The following is a 22,938-nucleotide window of genomic DNA, read 5'->3' on the forward strand; positions in this document are numbered from 1 at the left end:
ACATATTAAAGGATGTATTTCGAATTACACAGAATAATACTGACAAAAAAAAATGTTATAGAAGTATGAGGTGGCAGTTCATGGCCGTCACTAAATTAAAAAGCTACTTTGTTTCACTCCCTGGAGTGAGGAAAGTCGCACTTTACTCACTCCAGGGAGTGACGAAAGTAGGTTTGTTCGAGCTGCTGAGGTGAAAAAGCCTTTGTTTATTGTTCAGCGGTTACCAATGCTACCGCTACTGACTGAACGACGAACTATGACTAAAGGGCGAATGGTATCCAGCCATAAATATCCAGAAAAAAAAAACAAGAATTTTACACTATTCGTAGGACTGACAGGTATAAATAACCTATACTGGCGCCATCTGTCAAATACTTCGACCGACCAACCCAAATTTGAGAGCAACGAAATACCTTTACATAGTTTACGACACTATCATTAGGTACTAGATCTAAGCATCTGGCACCTGTTCATTGGTGTCACCTATGCCATCTACCAGCTCGTCTACAATTATAATCTCACACACAGCCTTTATTTACAGCAAGAGATTTCGAGGCCCACCGGCCCACCCACCCACACAAATAGACCAAAAGTGAATGAACTTTCCCACACTCGCGGGAGATATGATTGATAGAACTTAATTTAACACATTGTTGCTTAGGACGGAGGTCAACACACCTACGAATCCTACAATTTGTTGGCTATACCACGCTATACCACAGAATAAGTAATATATATACCTACCGTACAGAAAGTTCGTACAAAACCGAAGCTTGACAGTCCCTTTCTTAATGTATAATGTATGTTACTATCCCTTTTAGGCTATTTAGGGTTGTCAAAATTCAGGGTTTTATCTTATCTGTGGTCGTACGTCGTACACGTAAAAGGACGTCAAGTTGTGCCAACACTAGTAATTGCTCGGAGCAATGCTGAGCCGAAAAAGCTCGAACGCTCTAGTTTCCTACCCCTGGCTACCTACAGCAAGAACCTTCAAATAAATTAGTGACAGTGTCGATTCCCAGAAACTGCCGCGCTATAGAATTCTAGGAACCTAAGTACATGGCAGGCGAGCTGCATTATATTTGTCTTTTGACCTTCGAGTTGTTCGGTCACATTAATTGACAAGGGTAGCTAGCTTCACAGCTGTTTCGAGGTTGAATCGAAGTAGTACTCAGTTACCATGTGGAATTTTAATTGGGGGTTATTCAAAAACGTAAATCGTGCGTCCTTTTCTCGCGCGTGCGCGGTCGCGCCGACCACGCTTTGCGTTTCGTTTCGTTTAGTTCAGTCTACTTTTGAACACAGTAGAGGCACGTCATTGCCGCGAGGCGTTTCGCCTTCGAACTTTCACCTCTCGTGATATCTTTATTCTGTGATAAATGCTACCTACATACAGTGAAATTAAACGTGTGCCGCGTTCTAAGAACCGTTTTCTGTGACGGAACGCGCTTCCCGCAAATTAATTTCTCCGTTGGACTTGTTTCTACGAAACTGCTTATAGAGTTTACCGAGAAAACGGACGCGAAGTGGATTTGAGGAAATATCAGTAATTATAAGTGTTCCGTGTATTGGTGTCATTTTAAAACGTTTAAGTTGGATCCCAACCAACAGCGAACACCTCAAATGGTGGTGAAAATACCAGGTAATTATCTAAATTTTATTTACTAACTTCCCAATTTTATTTCAGTATCATTTTAATCATGTTTACCGTATAAACATGTGGCGCCAACCCATATCGAATCAACCGAGGTCAAATGAATAAATGTGACATTTTCAACAAAAAGGTACCACATTGTCGCTTGTTGATAAGGTTGATTTCTTAAGGGGCCCACTGACTATCAGTCCGCCGGACGATATCGGCCTGTCAGTTGTTCGGAACTGTCAAATTTTTGTTCTAACTGACAGGCCTATATCGTCCGGCGGACTGATAGTCAGTGGGCCCCTTAATTGAATGAAGCTATATGGAAATAGCGCCTTACTGACAAGCGACAATAAGTACCCTTTTGGTTGAAAATGGCACATTATCGTGACGCTTTTCCGAGCGTAAACAACGCGTGACGCCGCTTGCCGTCTTTATGGCCAACTAATTATAAATTGCGAATATTACATCATACATAAACACGATTAACCAGATGTTGACGCCTTGAATGATAACACACAGCGTATCGTTATCAAAGTTGTAGATATTTTTCTGGGAACGGGTTTAACGGAATTGAACCTTAATCTGTTAATAATTGGGACTAGTTTGGTGACATGATTTGGGAGACCGTTATTTTTAAAGCGTGCTTATAAAATAAAAATCTAAATAACGTCTGAATGTTGGTCCTTCATAGTCCTAAGTATTTTTTTATATTATACACTTAACAAATACTAAAAACAAAATAAAATTAATATTTAAGTGGGGCTTCCATACAACAAACGTGATTTTTTGCCGTTTTTTGCGTAATGGTACGGAAACCTTCGTGTGCGAGTCCGACTCGCACTTGGCTGGTTTTTCATTATCCGCGTCGTATAATTTTCAGGAATCGACGTCGAATCGCATAATTGTGTTTTGGTCCATCGCCGTATTAAGCCCGTCACAGACGGAGCGATAATATATCGGCAGATACCGACAGACACGGCATCTTACGTCTTACGATATCTTTTTCGTACTATTTGACAGAGTTCACACTAAGCTGTAATAGTATGGAACAATTTAATGAGCAGAGGGAAAGTAGCTTAAACCTGAAGTTAGCTCATTTTACTTAAAGGAAACATTCTTTTATTTTTTTAAAGAAACAAAACTGCATTTCGATTTTTTTTAATCGCTTGTCTCGCCCGAAAATCGAACCGACTTATAATTTTCCGATTCCGATTTTCCGGATATTTTGTACTATAGACTGTTTCTTGTAGAAATTTTAACATTAACATGAACTGTATCGAATAGTGGAATACAATAGCGTGTTTTTTTTACTTTTTAGTCGGTTCGATTCCCGGGCGAGACAGCGAAATAAGAAAAAAAAACATTAAATGTTTCTTTTTATAAATAAAAGAATGTTTCCTTTAAAAAAAATTTTAAAAAAAATTCTTTATTTCGGAACGTTCAAAATTCCATACAATATTTTTAGTACCATCGTTATAGCTGTGTGTTAGTAAATACATTAAAAATAAAAAGTAAAATGAGCTAACTTAAGTTTTTAAGGCACTTTCCCTCCAGGGCCCATTAATTTTTCCCCTGTATATTTTGGTATCTGCCGATCATGATATCTTATATCTACTCGGTATATTACGATATATTTTAGTATATTTCGTCTCTCACAATGTAGGTGCTAGACAGAGCGATATTATATTTTGGTATCGTTGCGTGTGTGGTGCTTAGCTATACTCGCAGATATCTGTCGGTATCTGCCGATATCGGCAGATATATTATCGCTCCGTCTGTGACGAGCTTTATTGAATAGGTACCTATCAAAAACACCTATCTATATTTTGAATATAATCAGGCGTTACTTTGCGGAAATCCATATTAATTAATACCAAAATAATATTACCGTTCCGTATCCGGGCGCCAGACCAGACCGTCAACATTTCCTGAGGCCAGAGGGCCTACCGCGGTTGGACAAGCAAAGGGGGTGCCGACACTCATTTTTATCGGAGTGATGTTATTATGACACCAATTTTTTATTGTTTTATCGTAGAGAATACGCTAAAATAAGCATGTTTTGTAGGAAAAACTTTTCTCTAAAATCAAAAATGGCCGAGATATTTGACCCGCAAGTTGAAACCACTACTTGACAAATAAAAATCAATTATTTGGAACAGTAAATTTAAGTAACAGAGACAAGATAGGTGCGACGACGAGCGAAGCGAGGAGGATCGTGTTAGGTTGACCGCGATGATCGCGATCAAACAGAGCCAGAACAGACATGTTATTGTAGTATTGTACCGTATTGTACCTACTAAAAAAATTCTAAGTCTTTTTTTGCACCCCCTTTGCTTTAGCCCAACCCCTACCGCAAACCACGTTCGACGTGTTGCCTCTCTTCGCACTTGTAAATTCGTACGTAAGTGTGACAGGGAGGCAACACGTGGAACGTGGTTCGCGGTAGGCCCTCTGAGAATGCTTCGTAGAGGCGAAACACGTGTCGAGTATTGTTCTTTGGTTTGTTGTATTTATTTGCGTATTTATTTTCGCGGTGGGAGTGTGGTAACATTAATTGCGTGTAAAAATTACGCAAGTAAGTATAACGGATTAGCACGTTATCTTTTTGCGGATTAGCAAAGTGTAATAATTAAACTTGTATCGTACATATGGAAATTAATTCCGGAATAAAATAATCTCATTTCATTTTTCATTCCATTTCATTTCAAAGTAATATTTTGATATTAATATACCAAGGTTCGAAAGGATAATTATCAATGATAGTTATCTTGATAATTATCGTGATTTTTATGCCTGATAATTATCGATTTGGACGATTTGATAATAAACTAAAATTTACGAAGATTCTAAGGCGAGATTTAAAAAATTACTAAAGAATTCAAAGAAAATAAACATAGCACCATCCATACCTGGGATAATTAATATCGGATAAATTATCGCGATCTGGATAATTTCGAACCCTGTAATTTACCTATCTATATTCCAGTATGAATTTCATATACATACGTATAATACTATCCTAACTGGTATAGATAATCTACTTATTTATACAATCTATACAGAACGCGCCATGAATTCGGATGAGCGCGTAGTAGAAATATTTCCTGTTGTTAATAAGTTATTTGCATATGCATGGATAACCGGAATAGAGCGGTTTTAGCTGATAGCCGTAATTTAAGCACAGAATAAATGTGGTGTTTTCTATAAAAAGGGATCTTATTGTCGATGGCGCTTACGCCATTATAAACGATGCTCCGATATAAATACAATGCCGCGCGACGCTGTGCGGCGTAAGCGCCATCGACAATAAGGTCCCTTTTCATAGAAAATGCCCCATATACAGTAGAGCCTCGCTAATCCAGTGATCCCTGTAATCCGGACGTGTAGCGTTTGTAGCATTTTTGTCCGTGCCTTTTTTTAGGGTTCCGTACCCAAAGGGTAAAAACGGGACCCTATTACTAAGACTCACCAGGCTGTACCTCATGAACCGTGATAGCTAGCCAGTTGAAATTTTCACAGATGATGTATTTCTGTTGCCGCTATAACAACAAATACTAAAAACAGAATAACATAAATATTTAAGTGGGGCTCCCATACACCAAACGTGTTTTTGCCGTTTTTTGCGTAATGGTACGTGAAATCATCCATAGATTTAATGCTCAGTAAAAGGGGTTTAGCACACAAACCACTGCTTGCTTTGACATTTCTTTTATTACATTGATATACAGGATTAATTATAAGATTACATAAAGATCAAATCGAACATAAGTAACATAACCTCGCGCACAGGCCTGCCGCCAAATCTGACAGCTCTCTCTCTCAAACTAAAATGACCATAGATACAACAATCAAAAGTATAGAGCCAGGTACATACTACATGTAATTATCAGTAGTATTAGGCCACATATAGGATATTAACTATTGTGATGCTTACAGCTCGGCCATCCTTTTTATTTTAGTGAGTCCTCTCACTAAAGTAATTAAACATTTATATCAACAACCATATATCATAACATGTCATTCACCTTAACACTAACGAAAGATAAACATACATAACAACATTATTTTAACCTTCTGGTTATTCAGTTCCTCATTAATCAATCGCAGCCAGTGACAATATGTATATTAACCTGACGCTTTAACCTGAGATCATGTAAACAGTCATTTCATACAACTAGCACCTATAGTAGCATTTACAGCCTTCTTCTAGTCTTTCACTATATGAACTAACTTACAGTCATGGTCTGCTCTAGACAGTCTGTTAAAGTATAAACCAACATCAACATTTACAGTCTGCCCTCAAGGCCTGCTCTAAACAGTTTGGTAAAGTATAACACGTTATAAACAATCATAGTCTGCCCTTAAGGCCTGCTCTATGGCAAAGCATAATACATCATATACAATCACAATCTGCCCTTAAGGCCTGGTCTAAGCTGTTTGACATAGTATGACACATCATAAACAATCAGTCTGCCCTTAAGGCCTGCTCTAAATAGCTTGGCAAAGTATAACACATCATAAACAATCACAGTCTGCCCTTAAGGCCTGCTCTAAACAATTTGGCAAAGTATAACACATCATAAACAATCACAGTCTGCCCTTAAGGCCTGCTCTAAACAATTTGGCAAAGTATAACACATCATAAACAATCACAGTCTGCCCTTAAGGCTTGCTCTAAACAATTTGGCAAAGTATAAAGTATAACACATCATAAACAATCACAGTCTGCCCTTAAGGCCTGCTCTAAATAGTTTGGCAAAGTATAATTCATGATAAACAACCACAGTCTGCCCTTAAGGCCTGCTCTAAACAATTTGGCAAAGTATAACACATCATAAACAATCACAGTCTGCCTTTAAGGCCTGCTCTAAATAGTTTGGCAAAGTATAATTTATCATAAACAATCACAGTCTGCCCTTAAGGCCTGCTCTAGACATCATTCCAAAGTATAAAAATTGTTATGGCCTGCTCTAGACTAGACTAGTCTAGACAGTCTGCCATCACGGCCTGCTCTAGAAGACAGGCTGCTATCAAAGCCTGTTCTAGACAGTCTGCCAACATTCAACCTAGTCAATCTAATTATTTAATTAGACTGTTGTTATGGCCTGCTCTAGACTGGACCAGTCTAGACAGTCTGCCATCACGGCCTGCTCTAGAAGACAGGCTGCTATCAAAGCCTGTTCTAGACAGTCTGCCAACATTCAACCTAGTCAATCTAATTATTTATTTAGACTGTTGTTATGGCCTGCTCTAGACTAGACCAGTCTAGACAGTCTGCCATCACGGCCTGCTCTAGAAGACAGGCTGCTATCAAAGCCTGTTCTAGACAGTCTGCCAACATTCATACCTATAGCCAACCTAATCATTTAATTTGTTATGGCCTGTCTGCCATCACGGCCTGCCCCAGACAGTCTGCCCTCAAGGCCTGCGCTGGACAGTTTGCCAAAGTATAACTAAAAATTTATTTATTTTTGAATCTAACTACAAGGTCCATATTACAAGTACCTATCTTTGCCAAAATATAAACTAACATAATAAACAGTCTGCCATTACGGCCTGCACTAGACAGTCTGCCAAAACTCAACGGTTATATTCTAGATTCATAATATTAATATAATAACTAGCAGTCGTGTCAGCGAAGAGTCTCGACCAACACCGAGAGAGACTCTCGCCGAGTCGCTCGATCAGATGCATAAGACGGTAATCGTGGACACGACGCATAGTACATCGGTTGCTCACTCTGCGGCCCTGACCATCGGCAGCTTGGGCCCTGCCCACTGCTGGCAGCTCTGTGTTAACAGTTTCACCTCCTTTGCTTCAGTCAGCTCTTGCTGCGATGGCCTCGCTTATCATCAACTTCATCCGTTCAGCCAGGTTACCAGCGTTGAAACATACAAAAATAAAAATAGTTATAATCATTAGCAGTAGCAAAGATAATTTTAGTCACAGTCATCCTCAACAATTTAATAATTGAAATATAAACATCGACTCAGTCAATCATTATCATCATCAATTAATCTTACTATATACCTAATCATCATCTATCATCATCTATATCGTCATCAAAATCGATCTGTTCGGTAATCATCATCGATATCATCATCAATATGGTCAGTCAAACATTATCGCCGACATTGTTATCGAAGTCGTTCAGCTCCGTTTTCATCATCGATATGGTCAGTTATTGACCCTGTCGTGGACATCGAGGCAAACATTCGTTGACATCGACACTGTAATCGATATGTTCGGTCATATACATAATCATCGTTCTCGGACCTCTGTTACCTAAGATCTTCCTTAGATACCTACTCATCGTTACTGAAATCGTAATCAGACGTCAATGACGTCATGGATATCAGTCATTATCTTCATCGAAAAATCCTCAACATTAATTAAATAAAATGACAAATATTCCATCGATTCATCAACTTTAAGAAGATTACATTTAAAACAGGTTTTTATTAATTTATTTATATAAACAGATAATTATTTATTCAATGACCTTATGATCCTGATGTTTCGTCCTAAACTTCGTTCAGTATGTCACAATGGTAATATTCAGCCCCAGGAATCGGCAAGAACGCAGCAACTATATCTCGGGATGACATGCACCCAAAAAAAAGTAGCTCTAATTTATAGCGTATAGGTACTACACCGAGTACACCGTAACATATACTAGCGTCATTAGTGTCATTACCCCACCTACTATATTATTGGAAGTATTGGAAGTGATTAAAAGTTATTCCAATATACATTTATTCACTTTTTGTTAATTGATACAGCCAATATTTCCTGGCTATGCTAATCGTGGCGACAACGCACTTGATGACAAAAATGCAACCATACATTTTGTCTTTATGAATCATGGTTCTTTTGCCTTACTATACTTTAATTAATATTACCAACTTATTTCTTGTCATCACTGTGTCTCTGTCATAAAATCATACATGTTACCTTCCATGGTACCTTCTGTTAAACCTACTGATCAAGCAAATTTTAAGAATACAAAGTTTCATGAATTGAAATGAAAAATAAAAATTAGTTCCAAGCTCCTTATAAGGCTTCTTGAGCCTACTTTATAAGGCTTCTTTAAGTTTGAATGTTATCTACTTTTAGCTTCGTTTATTTAACTTACCTACTCTGGTGTTGATTCTTTTGTTAAGGTCAGTCACAGACTTCTGCTCAGGACCATACTAAAATTTTGTACTAACACTTGTGACAGTGGTTGTACTTATTCATCGATTTTGCATTTCAAGTCAATTTTCAATGAGAAATCTGTAAGTCTTGTTTTTTTTCAAACAGGGACTGTTTTTGTAAACTTTTTAATTTTACAAATAGACTTTCTTAACTTGATAATGTATACACAAGTATGCTGCTTTTGCCTTTTCTTGACACTTTATGGTCCTTACCTATTAGTAACCTGAATTTTATAATTTGTGACCTAAGAGTTTGATTAACTTAGTTAGGCATCACTAACTGTAAAATTTCTTAACCTGAATCTGTCATACAATAATTATTTCAGATTCACCCTTTATGCAAATGAAACCATAAAGTCACAAATTAATTGTATTTCATAGCAACAATTCATAGTTTCATTTGTGGTTTGTTATTGTATTGTACAACTGCAAAATATAACTGAATACTATGCAATATGCTTAATACAAATATTGAATATTGTGTCAACAGCATGGAAAATGTAATCTGTTCTTGTTTAGCCAATCTGCTTTTACTAGACAGAACTTGCACTAAACTTATAAATTTAGAGAAACAAATGTGTACATTGGTGTATATTTTGTGCAATAAGGTTTAAATATAAATACCGCTTGTCACCAATTCAAAGGTATGAAGTAGGTATTCAAGATTTCTAAATAGAGTGAAATATAACTTCTTTTAAATACCTACTAGGAGATCTTAACCACTGAAAGTGAACTGTACTTATTGTTATCAGAAAATAAACATTTATATTTAATTTTTTTTCATTTTCTTATGCTATGTCAATATCCACAACGCAACCAGTCATCATGTAAATCATGCTCCCTGAATGATAATAATGATGTTTTAAAATTGTTACTTTGATTTTCAATTGCATGACATTTAAAACAGTAGTATGAAATAGATGTAAAACTATCAATGTCATTCATTTCAAATTTAGAATTCATACTGTGTGTAATTCCATTAATTCATTATTGTTTCTATATGCATCTCTCGGAGTATCCAGACTAATAATTTTCAGTACAACAATGATTGGCAACTAAATGCATGTACCTACATTACTACTATGTAGAATATACCATCTTTAATTAACATTTTTTTTTTTTTTTTACATTTGCCTATATACAAATGTTTATAAATAATTTGTTTGCATCAAAACAAAAACTAGTTTCTTTGTCTTTTCACCTAAATAACCGATATGCACATTTATCTATTAAGATTCTTTTATTCTGAATTAGAGACCGGGGTATTTATCTCAATAAGTGTGATGCTTGGTAAAGGCCTTTTCTAAATCTTCCCATTGACAACCGTCATGGGCCAATCTCCTACAATTCTAGCCCGCTGTCAGTCGCTACCTCTCATCTTTGCTATCTCATCATTTCATCATGGCAATAACTTCTGCAATACTAATCAATCACCTTTTTTTGTTATCTCTTACCATATATAGGCATTATATACTCATGCATCATTAGAACAAAAAATAACCTTTTAGTGTCATTAGACTATCCAAAAAATAATAGTAATAATACCTAGTAAATATTCAATTATTGTCATTTTACAACTCATTGTTAATAATTAACTTCACTGAGCACCTGAATTGTACCTGAACAGTGCACAATACCATCCTTACCATTTTGAATTCTTATAACCATGTTGGCTCTTAATGATAGTTCTCTGCGTCTCACCAATCTCACCGTGATGGTCGTTTGCTTGCATTTTCGTCGAGATCTATTCTCATTGTATTCCAACGTGTCTCAATGTGTCAGTCCAAAAACAAACAATGACAAAAAAACACAGGTTAATAACTAGATCAATACATAGCAAATGTCCAGTGCATTGCAAATTTAAAACAACTTTTATTTTAAACAAATGAAACCAATTGTCAATCATTTTGTTTACCGTACAAAACAAACTAATGAAATCGTGTATCATATATATTTATATATATATACACTATTGTCTTGATTATGAAATTAACATTCAAAAGACCAAGCAACTTACATTACTATGTACCTCTTTCATCATCATCATCATCAATTTTAAGAGCTATGCTCTTGTTGATGGAGTAATTACCATTCTTTGCTTGGCCAGCCTTTTGACTCCCTCGTACAACATGACAGAAACTCTATCTTTCATTTGGCTGAGATATGTGTTCCTCTGCGTCTTTCTCGCTCAATCTTGCCCTTCAGGATGTTTAAAAAGAATCTGTCGTGCGGGTCGTGCCGTATTAGATGACTAATCATCTTGCACCTTCTGTTAGCTGTTGTGCCTAACAGGCATCTCTTCTCTCCTGCCATGCTCAGTTCCTCAACGTTCGTCTTCCTTTCTGTCCAGCTAATCCTTAGCATCCTCCGCCAACACCGGATTTCAAAGGCCTCCAATCGCTCTCTGTCCCGTTGTGTCACTGTCCACGTCTCACAAACATTTAAAGCAATGCTCCAGATATACGCCTTAACTAAGCGTTTTTTTTTCACATTCTTCGAGATGTGTGCTTCATCTCTATATAGGTGAAAATAATCATCCAATTTCTATGTGGGCATTTGAATTCACAATCCCGCTTTCTGAGTTGAAATCATCCATAGATTTAATGCTCAGTAAAAGGGGTTTAGCACACAAACCACTGCTTGCTTTGACATTTCTTTTATTACATTGATATACAGGATTAATTATAAGATTACATAAAGATCAAATCGAACATAAGTAACATAACCTCGCGCACAGGCCTGCCGCCAAATCTGACAGCTCTCTCTCTCAAACTAAAATGACCATAGATACAACAATCAAAAGTATAGAGCCAGGTACATACTACATGTAATTATCAGTAGTATTAGGCCACATATAGGATATTAACTATTGTGATGCTTACATACGGAACCCTTAGTGCGCGAGTCCGACTCGCACTTGGCCGGTTTTTTACACTTCAGTTAAGCCAATTTGAAAAGCACAACCCCGGACGGATACGCGCTTGATTCAGCTTCCGTTATTTTTGCCGATATTGATATTTCAAATGTGAATTAAAAAAATTGGCTGTCCTTTTATTGTATTGTTTTACTTTATTTGCTTTATCCTTTCAATGCCTACTTTTCACAAATGTGACGTTTTCAACCAAAAGGTACCAAATTGTCGCTTGTCGATAAGGTTGATTTAAAATTGAAGCTATATGGAAATAGCGCCTTATTGACAACCGACAATAAAGTACCCTTTTGAATGCAAATGGTACAAATACACACCTAGGGACGAGGGAGTAGGTCACTAACAGACATACACACGCATTTTTAATATTAGTATTATTAGGGATTATTTTCGTTCGTAAGTCATTATGTGAAATCATTATTATCTGTTATTTACGTACCGATACGTTTCTCGTATATTGTAAACATTCTTGGAAACAATAAAATTGCCCATTGATAATTTAGTCGTACAACGAAACGCAAGTCTGTAATTTGCCGCGGCGGATTGCACACAATCCATAGGCGCCATTCATTTATTACGTAAGACGATTTTTGCCAGTTTTTGATCCCCCTCTCTCCACTATGTAAGAAAAAATAAGAATATACCGGACCCCCTCCTCCTATATTACGTAAGAATCTAAAGGAAAAATTAAGACACATTTGGTTTGTTTTATTTATTTATTTAACCTTTAATGCTCAAAATAAAAATTACAGTACAAAAGGCGGACTTAATGTCATGACTACCATGAGGCATTCTCTACCAGTCAACCTTAGGTAGGCTAGTGGTTTAGTGTTTATTTTTCAGAAAAATAATTTTGTAACGATTATTTGTACTTATTTACAAAGGTAGTGGAGCCCGTCCTAAGCTAACTTTGCACTGTGTTTGATAGCTAACATAGTGTGTGGGTCTGTGGGAGTATTTTTTTAAACGTCGTCATTTCATAGACATTTAAAAAGTTTCTCATTTTTGTGGTCTTACGTAAGAACTATATCACCCCCTTGTAAGAAAAAATAAGACATATTCAACCCCCTTCACCCCCTGAATCGTCTTACGTAATAAATGAATGGCGCCATATGTCTATAATATGAAAACAAATTCTAGGAATAGACAAAGGCAGCATTATTATGAAAGTATATTTTATACAGAGTATTTTTTCAACGTTCTTATACTGTGCGATTAGGTCATATCCATATGGGATAGGTATAGTAGGTAATACAGTAACTTTATACATTTAGCGTTTGCGTCAAATCCGGTAGTTCTGATTTTTTGCACTTATTTATGATGTTGGCCCAATGAATAATCCAAGTTTGAGACCTCGAGCGCCGAACACAACTGTCAAAATTCGAAAAACACCGAGATTTTTTAAGATTCGGGCGATTCCCTATATAAAGGACTAGGACGTTCTCAAGACGTTTTTAAAGTAGACAAAATTTGCTACAATACGATATTAGAATTGTCTCTGTAGATCTAATAGTTTCCGATTCCGAGATAAAGCCTATCAAAATTTATAATTTTTTTGAACTTGAATTCGTCGGCTATGTGAATTGTAAGTGCAGTGAGTATGCACTTTTGTCTCGGGCGATGCCGCTTGGCACGATTGTTCCTAAATCCTAAGGTCAAACAAAGCTGATTTGGCCAGGTATCCACGAGATCGTACCGTGCCTACCCCCCAAAAAGAGGGGGGAAAGGGTCAGCTCCCCAGGTCCAATCTATGCTATATTTTTTCCCCGCGCTTAGCATCTAGGGCAAGTTATATATATCATTTTGATATATTTCAGGCTGACGCCTAAATCCAGCTACAAAGGAACTTCCACACCAGTACCTATAGCCTATAGGTAATTAGTGTGGAAGTTCCTATAGGCAGTTTAGAGACAAATGAACGTTGTGTTGTCACAACACAAACATGAGTCGATGTTACATGACACGCGGTTGAACTAACTGTAACACTGAACCACACTGAACTGACCTTCCGTGGACTTTACGACTTTGCAGTAAGGTAATACGGTTCTACGTAAAATCATTTGAGAATCACCAGTTCCTTTTCGGTGAAGAAAACATCGTGACATTGTTAAGAACGTAATTATTTCTGCAGGCATTCAAAAGTAGAGATGCCACAAATTCGGCAACTATTCAGTATTCAGCCTATTCGGCTATTTGCCGAATATTCGGTAACATAAACTAGGTGTATTTAATATTTAAAATCTATTCTTGAAAAGTTGTTAAATGCGAAGACGAAGACCCTTTTTGAGCATTTCGTCAGGTGACACTGACAACCAAAACTCACTAATTACCACCACAAGTTCATAGCCAAAGTGAACCATATTAGTAATAAAATAAGGTTGATTTTTGTTTAATTATTTTTTAGTAATAAGTGAGTTTTGATTGTCACCTGACGATTTATTGATTACAAAATATTTTATTTTTTATCATGCATTCTGATTTGATTGACTATATGCATTATTTTGTTCAACGAGAATATATCTTGGTGTGCTTTGTTATGTGGAAACGGTGTGCTTAGTTGGCAAACAGTTTTTTGTGACTCAAAATATTTGCATATCATGCCGAATATTCGGCGCTTCGGCCGAGAGGGGCCGAAAATTCGGTATTCGGCCAAAACCACTATTCGGGGCATCTCTATTCAAAAGTGTGCCAGAGGGCCTACCGCGGATAACTAAAATCGATATTTCCTTTTCTGCCTCTCTAAGTCTCTATAGCCTCTCTAAGTTTATATTTCGAATAGGAAATCCTTAATCTTCAGGCAGGGCTTATGAAATGAACTTCGGTTCGACGCAAGTACAATTTGGCTACATGCTAAAGTGACTTATGATTCCTTTTTTTAGGGAACGTCCGAACGACAATACGGTTGGCAACTGTCAAAGGTTTGCACAGATGGCACCATCATAGCTTGCCCCTTTTTCTATGAGTATTGGCTTAAAGGGCTGGCATCCAGGGCATAAAATTCCATTTAAAAAAATTGTCAATATTAGGGATTGACAGGGCAAGCTATGCTGGCGCCATCTGCTACGACCGGCCAACCCCATTCCAAGCCAGGGAGCCTAACTAAGCAGGGTTCAAAAGGATAATTATCAATGATAGTTATCTTGATAATTATCGTGATTTTTATGCCTGATAATTATCGATTTGATAATAAACTAAAATTTACGAAGATTCTAAGACGAGATTTTAAAATTTACTAAAGAATTCAAAGAAAATAAATATAGCACCATCCATACCTGGGATAATTATCCGATATTTATCAGATAATTATCGCGATAATTATCTGGATAATTTCGAAACCTGTAACCAAGATGCCAATCGTTTGCGCTGCGACGACGAAACGCTGTCTCTATCACTCTTACATATTAGTGCGATAGAGACAGCGTTTCGTTGTCGTAGTGAATTATCACGTTGACTAGGCACCCTGCACTACAGTAGCGGCACTAAGAAGTCTTGATGCGCACGCGCATCTAATAGCCCATTGTTACCAGTACGGCTACCATCAGTTTGGCACTGACATAAACGCCATCGAGAACGTAATTTAATTTCTATGCATCTCGCTCGCACTAATATGGGAGTACGAGCGAGATGCATAGAAAGTAAATTACGTTCTCGACTTCCGGTTCGAACGCCATCTTGATAGTAGCCTCGTGATTAATTCCTTTGTTTTTTGCTCATTAATATTGTTTAAAGTGTAATATCGATAGCTTTATTATACAATAATCTAATGTGGTAGTGTGCAGTGAATGGAGAATTAATCTCAAAGCGTGTTTAACCACCATTTTGGAGTCAACGGCCGGTAGTCCACGTGCTTCTCGTAAAATCCAGCTATCGGTTTTACGAGACAACTACAACAACCACCGAACAGCGTCGTGCTCTAAGAGCATTTATTTTGTTCCTACCCTTTTACGTGACATTGGCTACGGGCAACACCGCCCTCAAGTCCATCAAGAAAAAGAAAAAGAAAAAGAAATTACGTTCTCGATGGCGTTTATGTCAGTGCCAAACTGATGTAGCCGTACAGCGCGTTATTGTTTAGCCACGGTAATGGCCACTTCTACGAACCGTTTGTCCCAATATTTTTTTGTAGTGGAACTAATTATTGTGTTTACTTCGATTCTACGTGTTTTATTTTTCGATTGCCGGAGGGTCATGGTTTTCGCGCGTGATATAATGGTAAAAAAACCGGCGAAGTGCGAGTCGGACTCGCGCACCGAGGGTTCCGTACTTTTTAGTATTTGTTATTATAGTGGCAACAGAAATATCATCTGTGAAAATTTCAACTGTCTAGCTATCGCGGTTCATGAGATACAGCTTGGTGACAGACTCAAAATACGCTGACAGCACCGTCAGCGTATTTTGAAGCGGTGTGGATGGCACGCAAAAAAAACGGTACGCTTACGGTACGTCACTCCGATTCCGTACCGTCACCGTTTTTAAGCAGCGATGTGGTCGCACCTTTAATCGTAAATCAGTTACTTTTTCGAAGTGCATTGTACAGTCATCTGCAAAAATATGTGCCACTTTCAATCAAAAGGATACTTATTGTCGGTTGTCAATAAGGCGCTATTTCCATACAGCTTCAATTTGAAATCAACCTAATTGACCAGCGACAATGTGGTACCTTTTGGTTGAAAATGTCACATACGTTACTCTTCGAAGGCCGCAAAACTGTGTGACACGCTCTTATGGCTCTACAAATAAGATCGTGTCAGATATTTTTGCGGCCTGCGTTGTGTAACATATTATTGCAGGCGCTTGTAGAATCTGTGTAATTAATGTGTTTTTCTACTCGTCGAGTGTAATGGTTGACTTAAGATTTCGTATACTAAACTGCAATTGGGTATTTTTCATATATGGGCTTCCAACTCAACTATAATATTAATTTCGAAACGGTTTAGTCAACTATAATGAATTGGACCAATCACGTGCCGCGGTCCAATGGAAAAGACATCAACGCGAGACTATTTATGACGTTTTCATCCAAAAGGTACCACATTGTCGCTTGTCGAATTGAAGCTATATGGAAATAGTGCCTTATTGACAACCGACAATAAGGACCCTTTTGGTTGAAAGGCACATTTCATGAGTAATTCCTATTCATATATTATGTTATGCACGCGTTGTTGTCTTTTGTACTACTGAAATACTTACCTAATTTTCTTTAAATATTTAGGTTCAAACTTTCATGGAAACTGTAAATACTCACTGTCACTGTCACCCTTCTTAAACCGTAAAAACAAGTCAAGTCAATAAATGAATACAAAGGAAACGATTACCGAGAAGGCAATAATACTCGGAACTATTATCGCATTCGACGAAGGGGCATTGTACTTTATTTTTTGTTGGATTGTGACATGCAAACGTTGTGATATCGCGAAATTATCCCTTAATAGTTCTATTATTCTACAACAAAATTCCTCTAGAAATTTTTAAGCACACGGGTGCAAGATTTAGAACCGTCTTAAAACGAGCACTCATTGCTAGGGCATATTATAGAGTTAGAGCGTCTTCACATTGTCTAATCTGATATCCGATATCGTTTGTAGGATCCTACATCTGCGTAGTCAGGCCGCGGGGCGCGACCGGCCCACAGAATAAAGTAATAGTATTATCATACAGAACGGCCACGCACCGCCCCGCCCCGACTTGAATTACCTCGCCCCGCGACAGCAGATTGACGGCCGTTTGCCGGCCGCTCAGTATTATTTATAAGCAACTTACTCACACTATGACACATGACGCGTGTACAGACGTGGCGTTCACACATAGAAACGCAAGTGATTTTTGATGTATAGCGTGTCTCCCTGTGCCCGGACACCGATTTTAGCGGTCATGCACACTACAATAAACATTATGCCTACCGAAAAGTGTATGAAAAAGTTTGGAGTAGACATCACATTTTCAAACCGTATTGTGATCTAGGTAAACTAAACAAAAGAGTATCTGATTTTATAGGTGTGTAGCCTGTGTAGGGACCAGGGATGTTGCGAATATTCGCATCCGCATCCGCATAAAATCGATGCGGAGCTTAATGCGGATGCGGATGTGGAACAGGTAGGTACAGGAACGTCTTAGCGGCGGCGTAAGTACTAGGTAATTTCGTTATTAGCCAATAGGAATATCGTTTCGTTTTTGTGATTCGTCAATCGAGCACTTTAGCCTATGACGGACAGCGACAAGAAGTGAAACGTTTGTTTTATTTGGACTTTAGTATAGTAATGCGATTGTGGGGCACCTATATTCTTGTTCAAATACTAAAGGTTTTGTTTTTTTTAAATAAAACTTACTAAAGGGTAATATTTGACGTTTTTATGTGCCTAATCTCGACATCCGACTCCGCATCCGCGGATGTGAGCCTTTAAAAATCCGCATCCGCATCCGCGGATGTCAAAAAATCGGCATCCGCAACATCCCTGGTAGGGACTATAATTGTTGTGCTGGTGAATTACGTACCATTGTAAAACCTGTATTGTCAATATAAATGATCCAAAACCTCGCCATTACGCGAATTCAACGAACTCGTGCTCGTGTTACTCATCCGTGAAGCTCGTGTTTGTAATTATAATAAAATTATTGTATTCCATTATTTATGTTATTGCGAATCGTTATTTGTGCCATTTTCAATCAAAAGGGTACTTATTGTCGGTTGTCAATAAGGCGCTATTTCCATACAGCTTCGATTTGAAATCAACCTTATTGACAAACGACAATGTGGTGGTACCTTTTGGTTGAAAATGCCACATTTAACTGCCATGCCAGTAAACAACAGATGACGCTAAAATCGTATAGACTTTTAAATATTTTTCATACGAAAGAGACCCATTATGTGATATGAAGAGCTGGATACTGGCTTCTCCATACAAACGTAGTCCCCATTTTCCTCTCTCGATTTTCATTATGGAAAAGATTTTTACGCAATTTATTGTATATTAAGATTAACTACGGCTAATACGCCCTATGTTTGACTTTTGTATATTTTTTACTATTGTAAGATTTAGGAGCGAAAAACAAATTCCATACAAAATAATAATGGGAGAAGAGAATCGCTACCATAGGAATTAGACAAACACTGTTTTGTAAGTAATCACTGTTGCACTATTATATTATACTACTCTTTGACTATTAGGCAATGTTGGGCACGGTGCATAGTAAAGCCTGACCAGGAATATATGATCACGCGCCATGTTGCGGAATTTCACTGGAACTAATTTTTTCATACTATACTGAACTGTCACCCTATACATGAGAATAAACAGAGCCCTCTTGACAACGATCATATATTACTGGTCAGGCTTTAGGTGATGTTGTATTTGAGGATTGAGGAAGTTGACGGTATTCATTTGTTCAAGTTTCCTTTGGAATTCTATACAAATGATTGTCACTTGACTAGGTTTCAACTAATAAATGAAAAATCTTTATTTTAAGGCAACTATTGGACCATAGATATATACTAAAACTATAGCACACATTATGAAATATATCTTGAAAACTAAAACACACATTATGGCTGCGATGCATTTCTGCAACGCTGTCAGAAATGCCTCTGAAAACACTACAATGCTCATTTAGCCTCAGGCGAGCCGTGTACTTGTTTGCAACTTTGCTTTTTGTCCGTATATTGTAAGCGCAATTTCCGGATCCTCTGCGTCGGGAATCTCTGATCTTACTTTCCGTGGGAGGGCCATTAGGGCATTCCTGGGCCGTAACGTAAACTGATGCGATCTTTGAGCGACGGCGCGGCGCCGGGCCTCAATGAACTACAAAGTCGTTTTACTGTCGCCGTCAGATGTATAGTATCTGAGCGGCCAACGTGCTCAAATAGATCTGAATATGGACTTTAACCTCTTGAAATGTCAGCTTGACAGAGTCAAATAATACCTAGGCCAGGAAATGAATGCTCAAAAAAAGTTATAGAGGGAAATGCTTGCAATACAATTTTTGACTTCGTAACTTTGTTTGGACTAGTTAGGAGGTGAACATATATTATCAAGAGTCCCCGGCCGAAGCCCTTCACCCGGAGGGGAGGGGGGTTTGAAGGTTCCATTTTTCGGTTTTTCACATATCTTGGAAATTTGCTCAAGGGCTTGCTTGCTTTTTGATATGTTCACCTCCTAACTAGTCCAAACAAAGTCACCGAGTCAAAAATTGTGTTCCATCCAAGCATTTCCCTCTATATAGCTTCTTATAAGAAGCTATAGAGCAATAGCTTGGCCTATAAGCTGGCAAAACACGGTCCTCAGGAGGATAACGTCTTGAGCGAAGGGCAGAGATGATTAAATTTCGTTTGGCTATGTTCATGGTAGGGTTAGGGTTTCCTGGGCATGAGCAGGCCTGGAGAACCGGGTAAGAGATGAAAAGTTGTGAAATACTTTCATACGGGAGGTAACCGTTTGAGTTGCCTCTTTTAACCGTATACATACATAGTACATAGATGTTTGAATGCTCGTCACTAGACCAAGTGTAACCAGTATAACTTAAATCACTGTCAATAGAGGTGACAGTAGGGTGTTATCTATTGGTCATTATTAGCGTGTCGAGCACTAGGCCGTTTACCTTATAGTTTTATTTTTACTTGAATAGCGAGGCAATATCCTGAGTGCTACATAAAATCGCAATAACCATTCCAATTCGACGTAAAGAGTTAGCTCAAACTTCTCGGAAACGCGCATCGCAATGGAACGCTTCAAGTCCATACGTAACTGTACATACTTACTGTGTTCTTCGAGTCGATCGCCCTTGTTTTAACATCGCTTATAAAACATTCGCCTCCAAAAACCAGTATAACAGTCTCCTCATACTTCATAGACACACAGAGGTCATGCTTAATCTGGTTTGCGATGCGTTAGTGATAAATACGTCCCAGTGATTCCCGGAAAGACGTCCAGCCGTTCGATTTTTAAAATAGAACGTTCCATTCTACGTTTCAATTCGGAGTCTCGATATGCGCTTATTTTGAGGTTATGTAACCGTCACTATTATTATCTGCGAGTGAAAGTGGATTAAACAAGTTTCTTGCTTTCGCTTATATTAAAGCTGTTTCGCGAATACTTAGAAAGTCTCGATTTCTGTTTCGTAAGCAACGCAATAAAGTTTATTTAAGATTTTCCGAGTAGTGTTTAAAGATTGCCAATGCTTCTGAGGATTTTACGTGTTGTTTATTATTTTCGTAACAGCCGCAGCGTCAAAACGTCTATCGGTTGGATCGGAACGCGTGAGGTTTTAATTATCGATCCATACATAATTCATAAGACGCGTGTGTGATGTGACGTCAGAACACTCGGAAGCCCACACACAAGGATAGCAAAACATTGTAACAGTCACAACACCAAGGGTGATCTAATGGTCACAACTCATAACATTTACACGCTTATAGTTATAACATTTTAACGATCAGATTTGCATGCAAACATACTATTAAACAGCCCTCTTTTTTAGGGTTCCATACCCAAAAACGGGACCCTATAGACTCCACTGTCCGTCTGACCGTCTGTATGTCTGTCTGTCCGTCTGTTTGCCACCAGGCTGTATCTCATGAACCGTGATAGCCAGACGATTGAAATTTTCACAGATGATGTGTTTCTGTTGCGTAATGGTACGGAACCCTTCGTCATAGGGCGGACACGCTATACATCAAAAATCACTTCGTTTCTATGTGTGAACGCCACGTCTGGACTCTATACACGCGGCATACGTCATTGTGCATGAGCGGTCGGCAAAAGTTCGTCAATCTATTCAATTTGCTGTCGCGGGGCGAGGTAATTCGAATCGGGGCGGGGCGGTGCGTGGCCGTTCTGTATGATAATACTAATATACATTATGTGCCTTCGTGCGCGTCCGTCCGACTCGCACTTGCTTTTTGAATTTTGCCACTCTTGAATTGAACAAAATTACCACATCTATGCCACTTCCCGGAACCACTTTCGCGTTCCGAATAACGTGGTCATACCTATCTGCCACTTACGTTAGAGTATTTTTATTTTTAACACTTTTTGAGATGCTTCAAAACGCGTTCGCAGAATCAGCATATTAAAATACGCTAGTCCGTTGAATTATGAACTCTAAATAGTACCTATTAGGGTTAGATATAGCGTGTCGAGTTTGAGGCAGTATTTCAATCAGTTCATTAGAACTGGGGAGTAAAATTTCAAACGCTTAGCAGTCTGACAGAGTCGCATTCTTGAGGAAACCAGTATAAGACTAATCATGCTAACTGCACAAACTTGGCGGTGAGAATGCATACATATCCCTAGCTCCAGACTTTACGTAGAACTTGGCATGAAAACTAAACCTGTTCCAACCCTAGCTTATACGCCTTATGTACTCGTATTATGAATAATATTTGGGAGATCGAGCTTTGCTCGGAATACTCAAAAATGCGCGTTTTCCCAGAGATAAGACCTAGCTAGATCGATTATTCGCCCCCGAAAACCCCCATGTAGCAAATTTCATAGAAATCCTTAGAGCCGTTTTCGAGATCCCCGAAATATATCAAATATATATAGATATATACAAGAATTGTTCGTTTAAAGGTAAAAGATAAGATTGATAGCTTTATTATGCAGTGAACTAAAGTAGAAATGTGCAGCTAATGAACAATTAATCTTGAAAAAGTTGAAACGCGTTGAATTCATCCATCGATCTTGGCTATTTGTAAAGTTCAAAAGCAACTACCGAAATCATCATAAATTTGATTGAAGCCATTTTTTAAAAGAAGTTCTTTTGAAAGACGTTCCAAAAACTAAAAAGAACTACGCAGTCTTTTAAATCTGTGTCTATAGTTCTAATTTTGGACGCTTGTTAGCCCAGGTCATGTTACACTGGTATTCTTTATTCGACTAATGAGAAACCGCGAGACCGCGACATCGCAGTAATCCATTGAAATTTAAACAAACCTCTTTTCCGGGAAATTGTCTTTTTGCTCCCGGCCCTATCCCAACCGATCCGAGGTAGGCCCGTGAGAGCATAGAAGTGAAACTGTAGAGCGGGGATGCTGCGAATATTCGCATCCGCATCCGCGGAATTTCCGCACTATTTTCAACATCCGCATCCGCATAAAATCGAACAGGTAGGTACAAGCCGTACAGGAACGTCTTAGCGGCGGCGTAAGTGCTAGGTAATTTCGTCATTAGCCA

At 38.2% G+C, this 22,938-nt stretch overlaps 1 protein-coding gene across 1 annotated transcript in view; it reads left to right on the forward strand.

Moving 5' to 3' along the window:
• Positions 1-1,257: 1,257 nt before the first annotated feature.
• The window catches only part of LOC134744020 (suppressor of cytokine signaling 2-like), a 60,122-nt gene continuing 38,441 nt past the window's right edge, over positions 1,258-22,938 (forward strand). The window contains exon 1 of the mRNA XM_063677654.1: positions 1,258-1,642. Within this exon, the coding sequence (XP_063533724.1) occupies positions 1,624-1,642 (19 nt within the window). The 5' untranslated portion in view covers positions 1,258-1,623. The remainder of the gene's footprint in view (positions 1,643-22,938) is intronic.

The sequence above is a fragment of the Cydia strobilella genome, chromosome 9 (assembly GCF_947568885.1).
Source record: "Cydia strobilella chromosome 9, ilCydStro3.1, whole genome shotgun sequence".
NCBI lineage: Eukaryota > Metazoa > Arthropoda > Insecta > Lepidoptera > Tortricidae > Cydia > Cydia strobilella.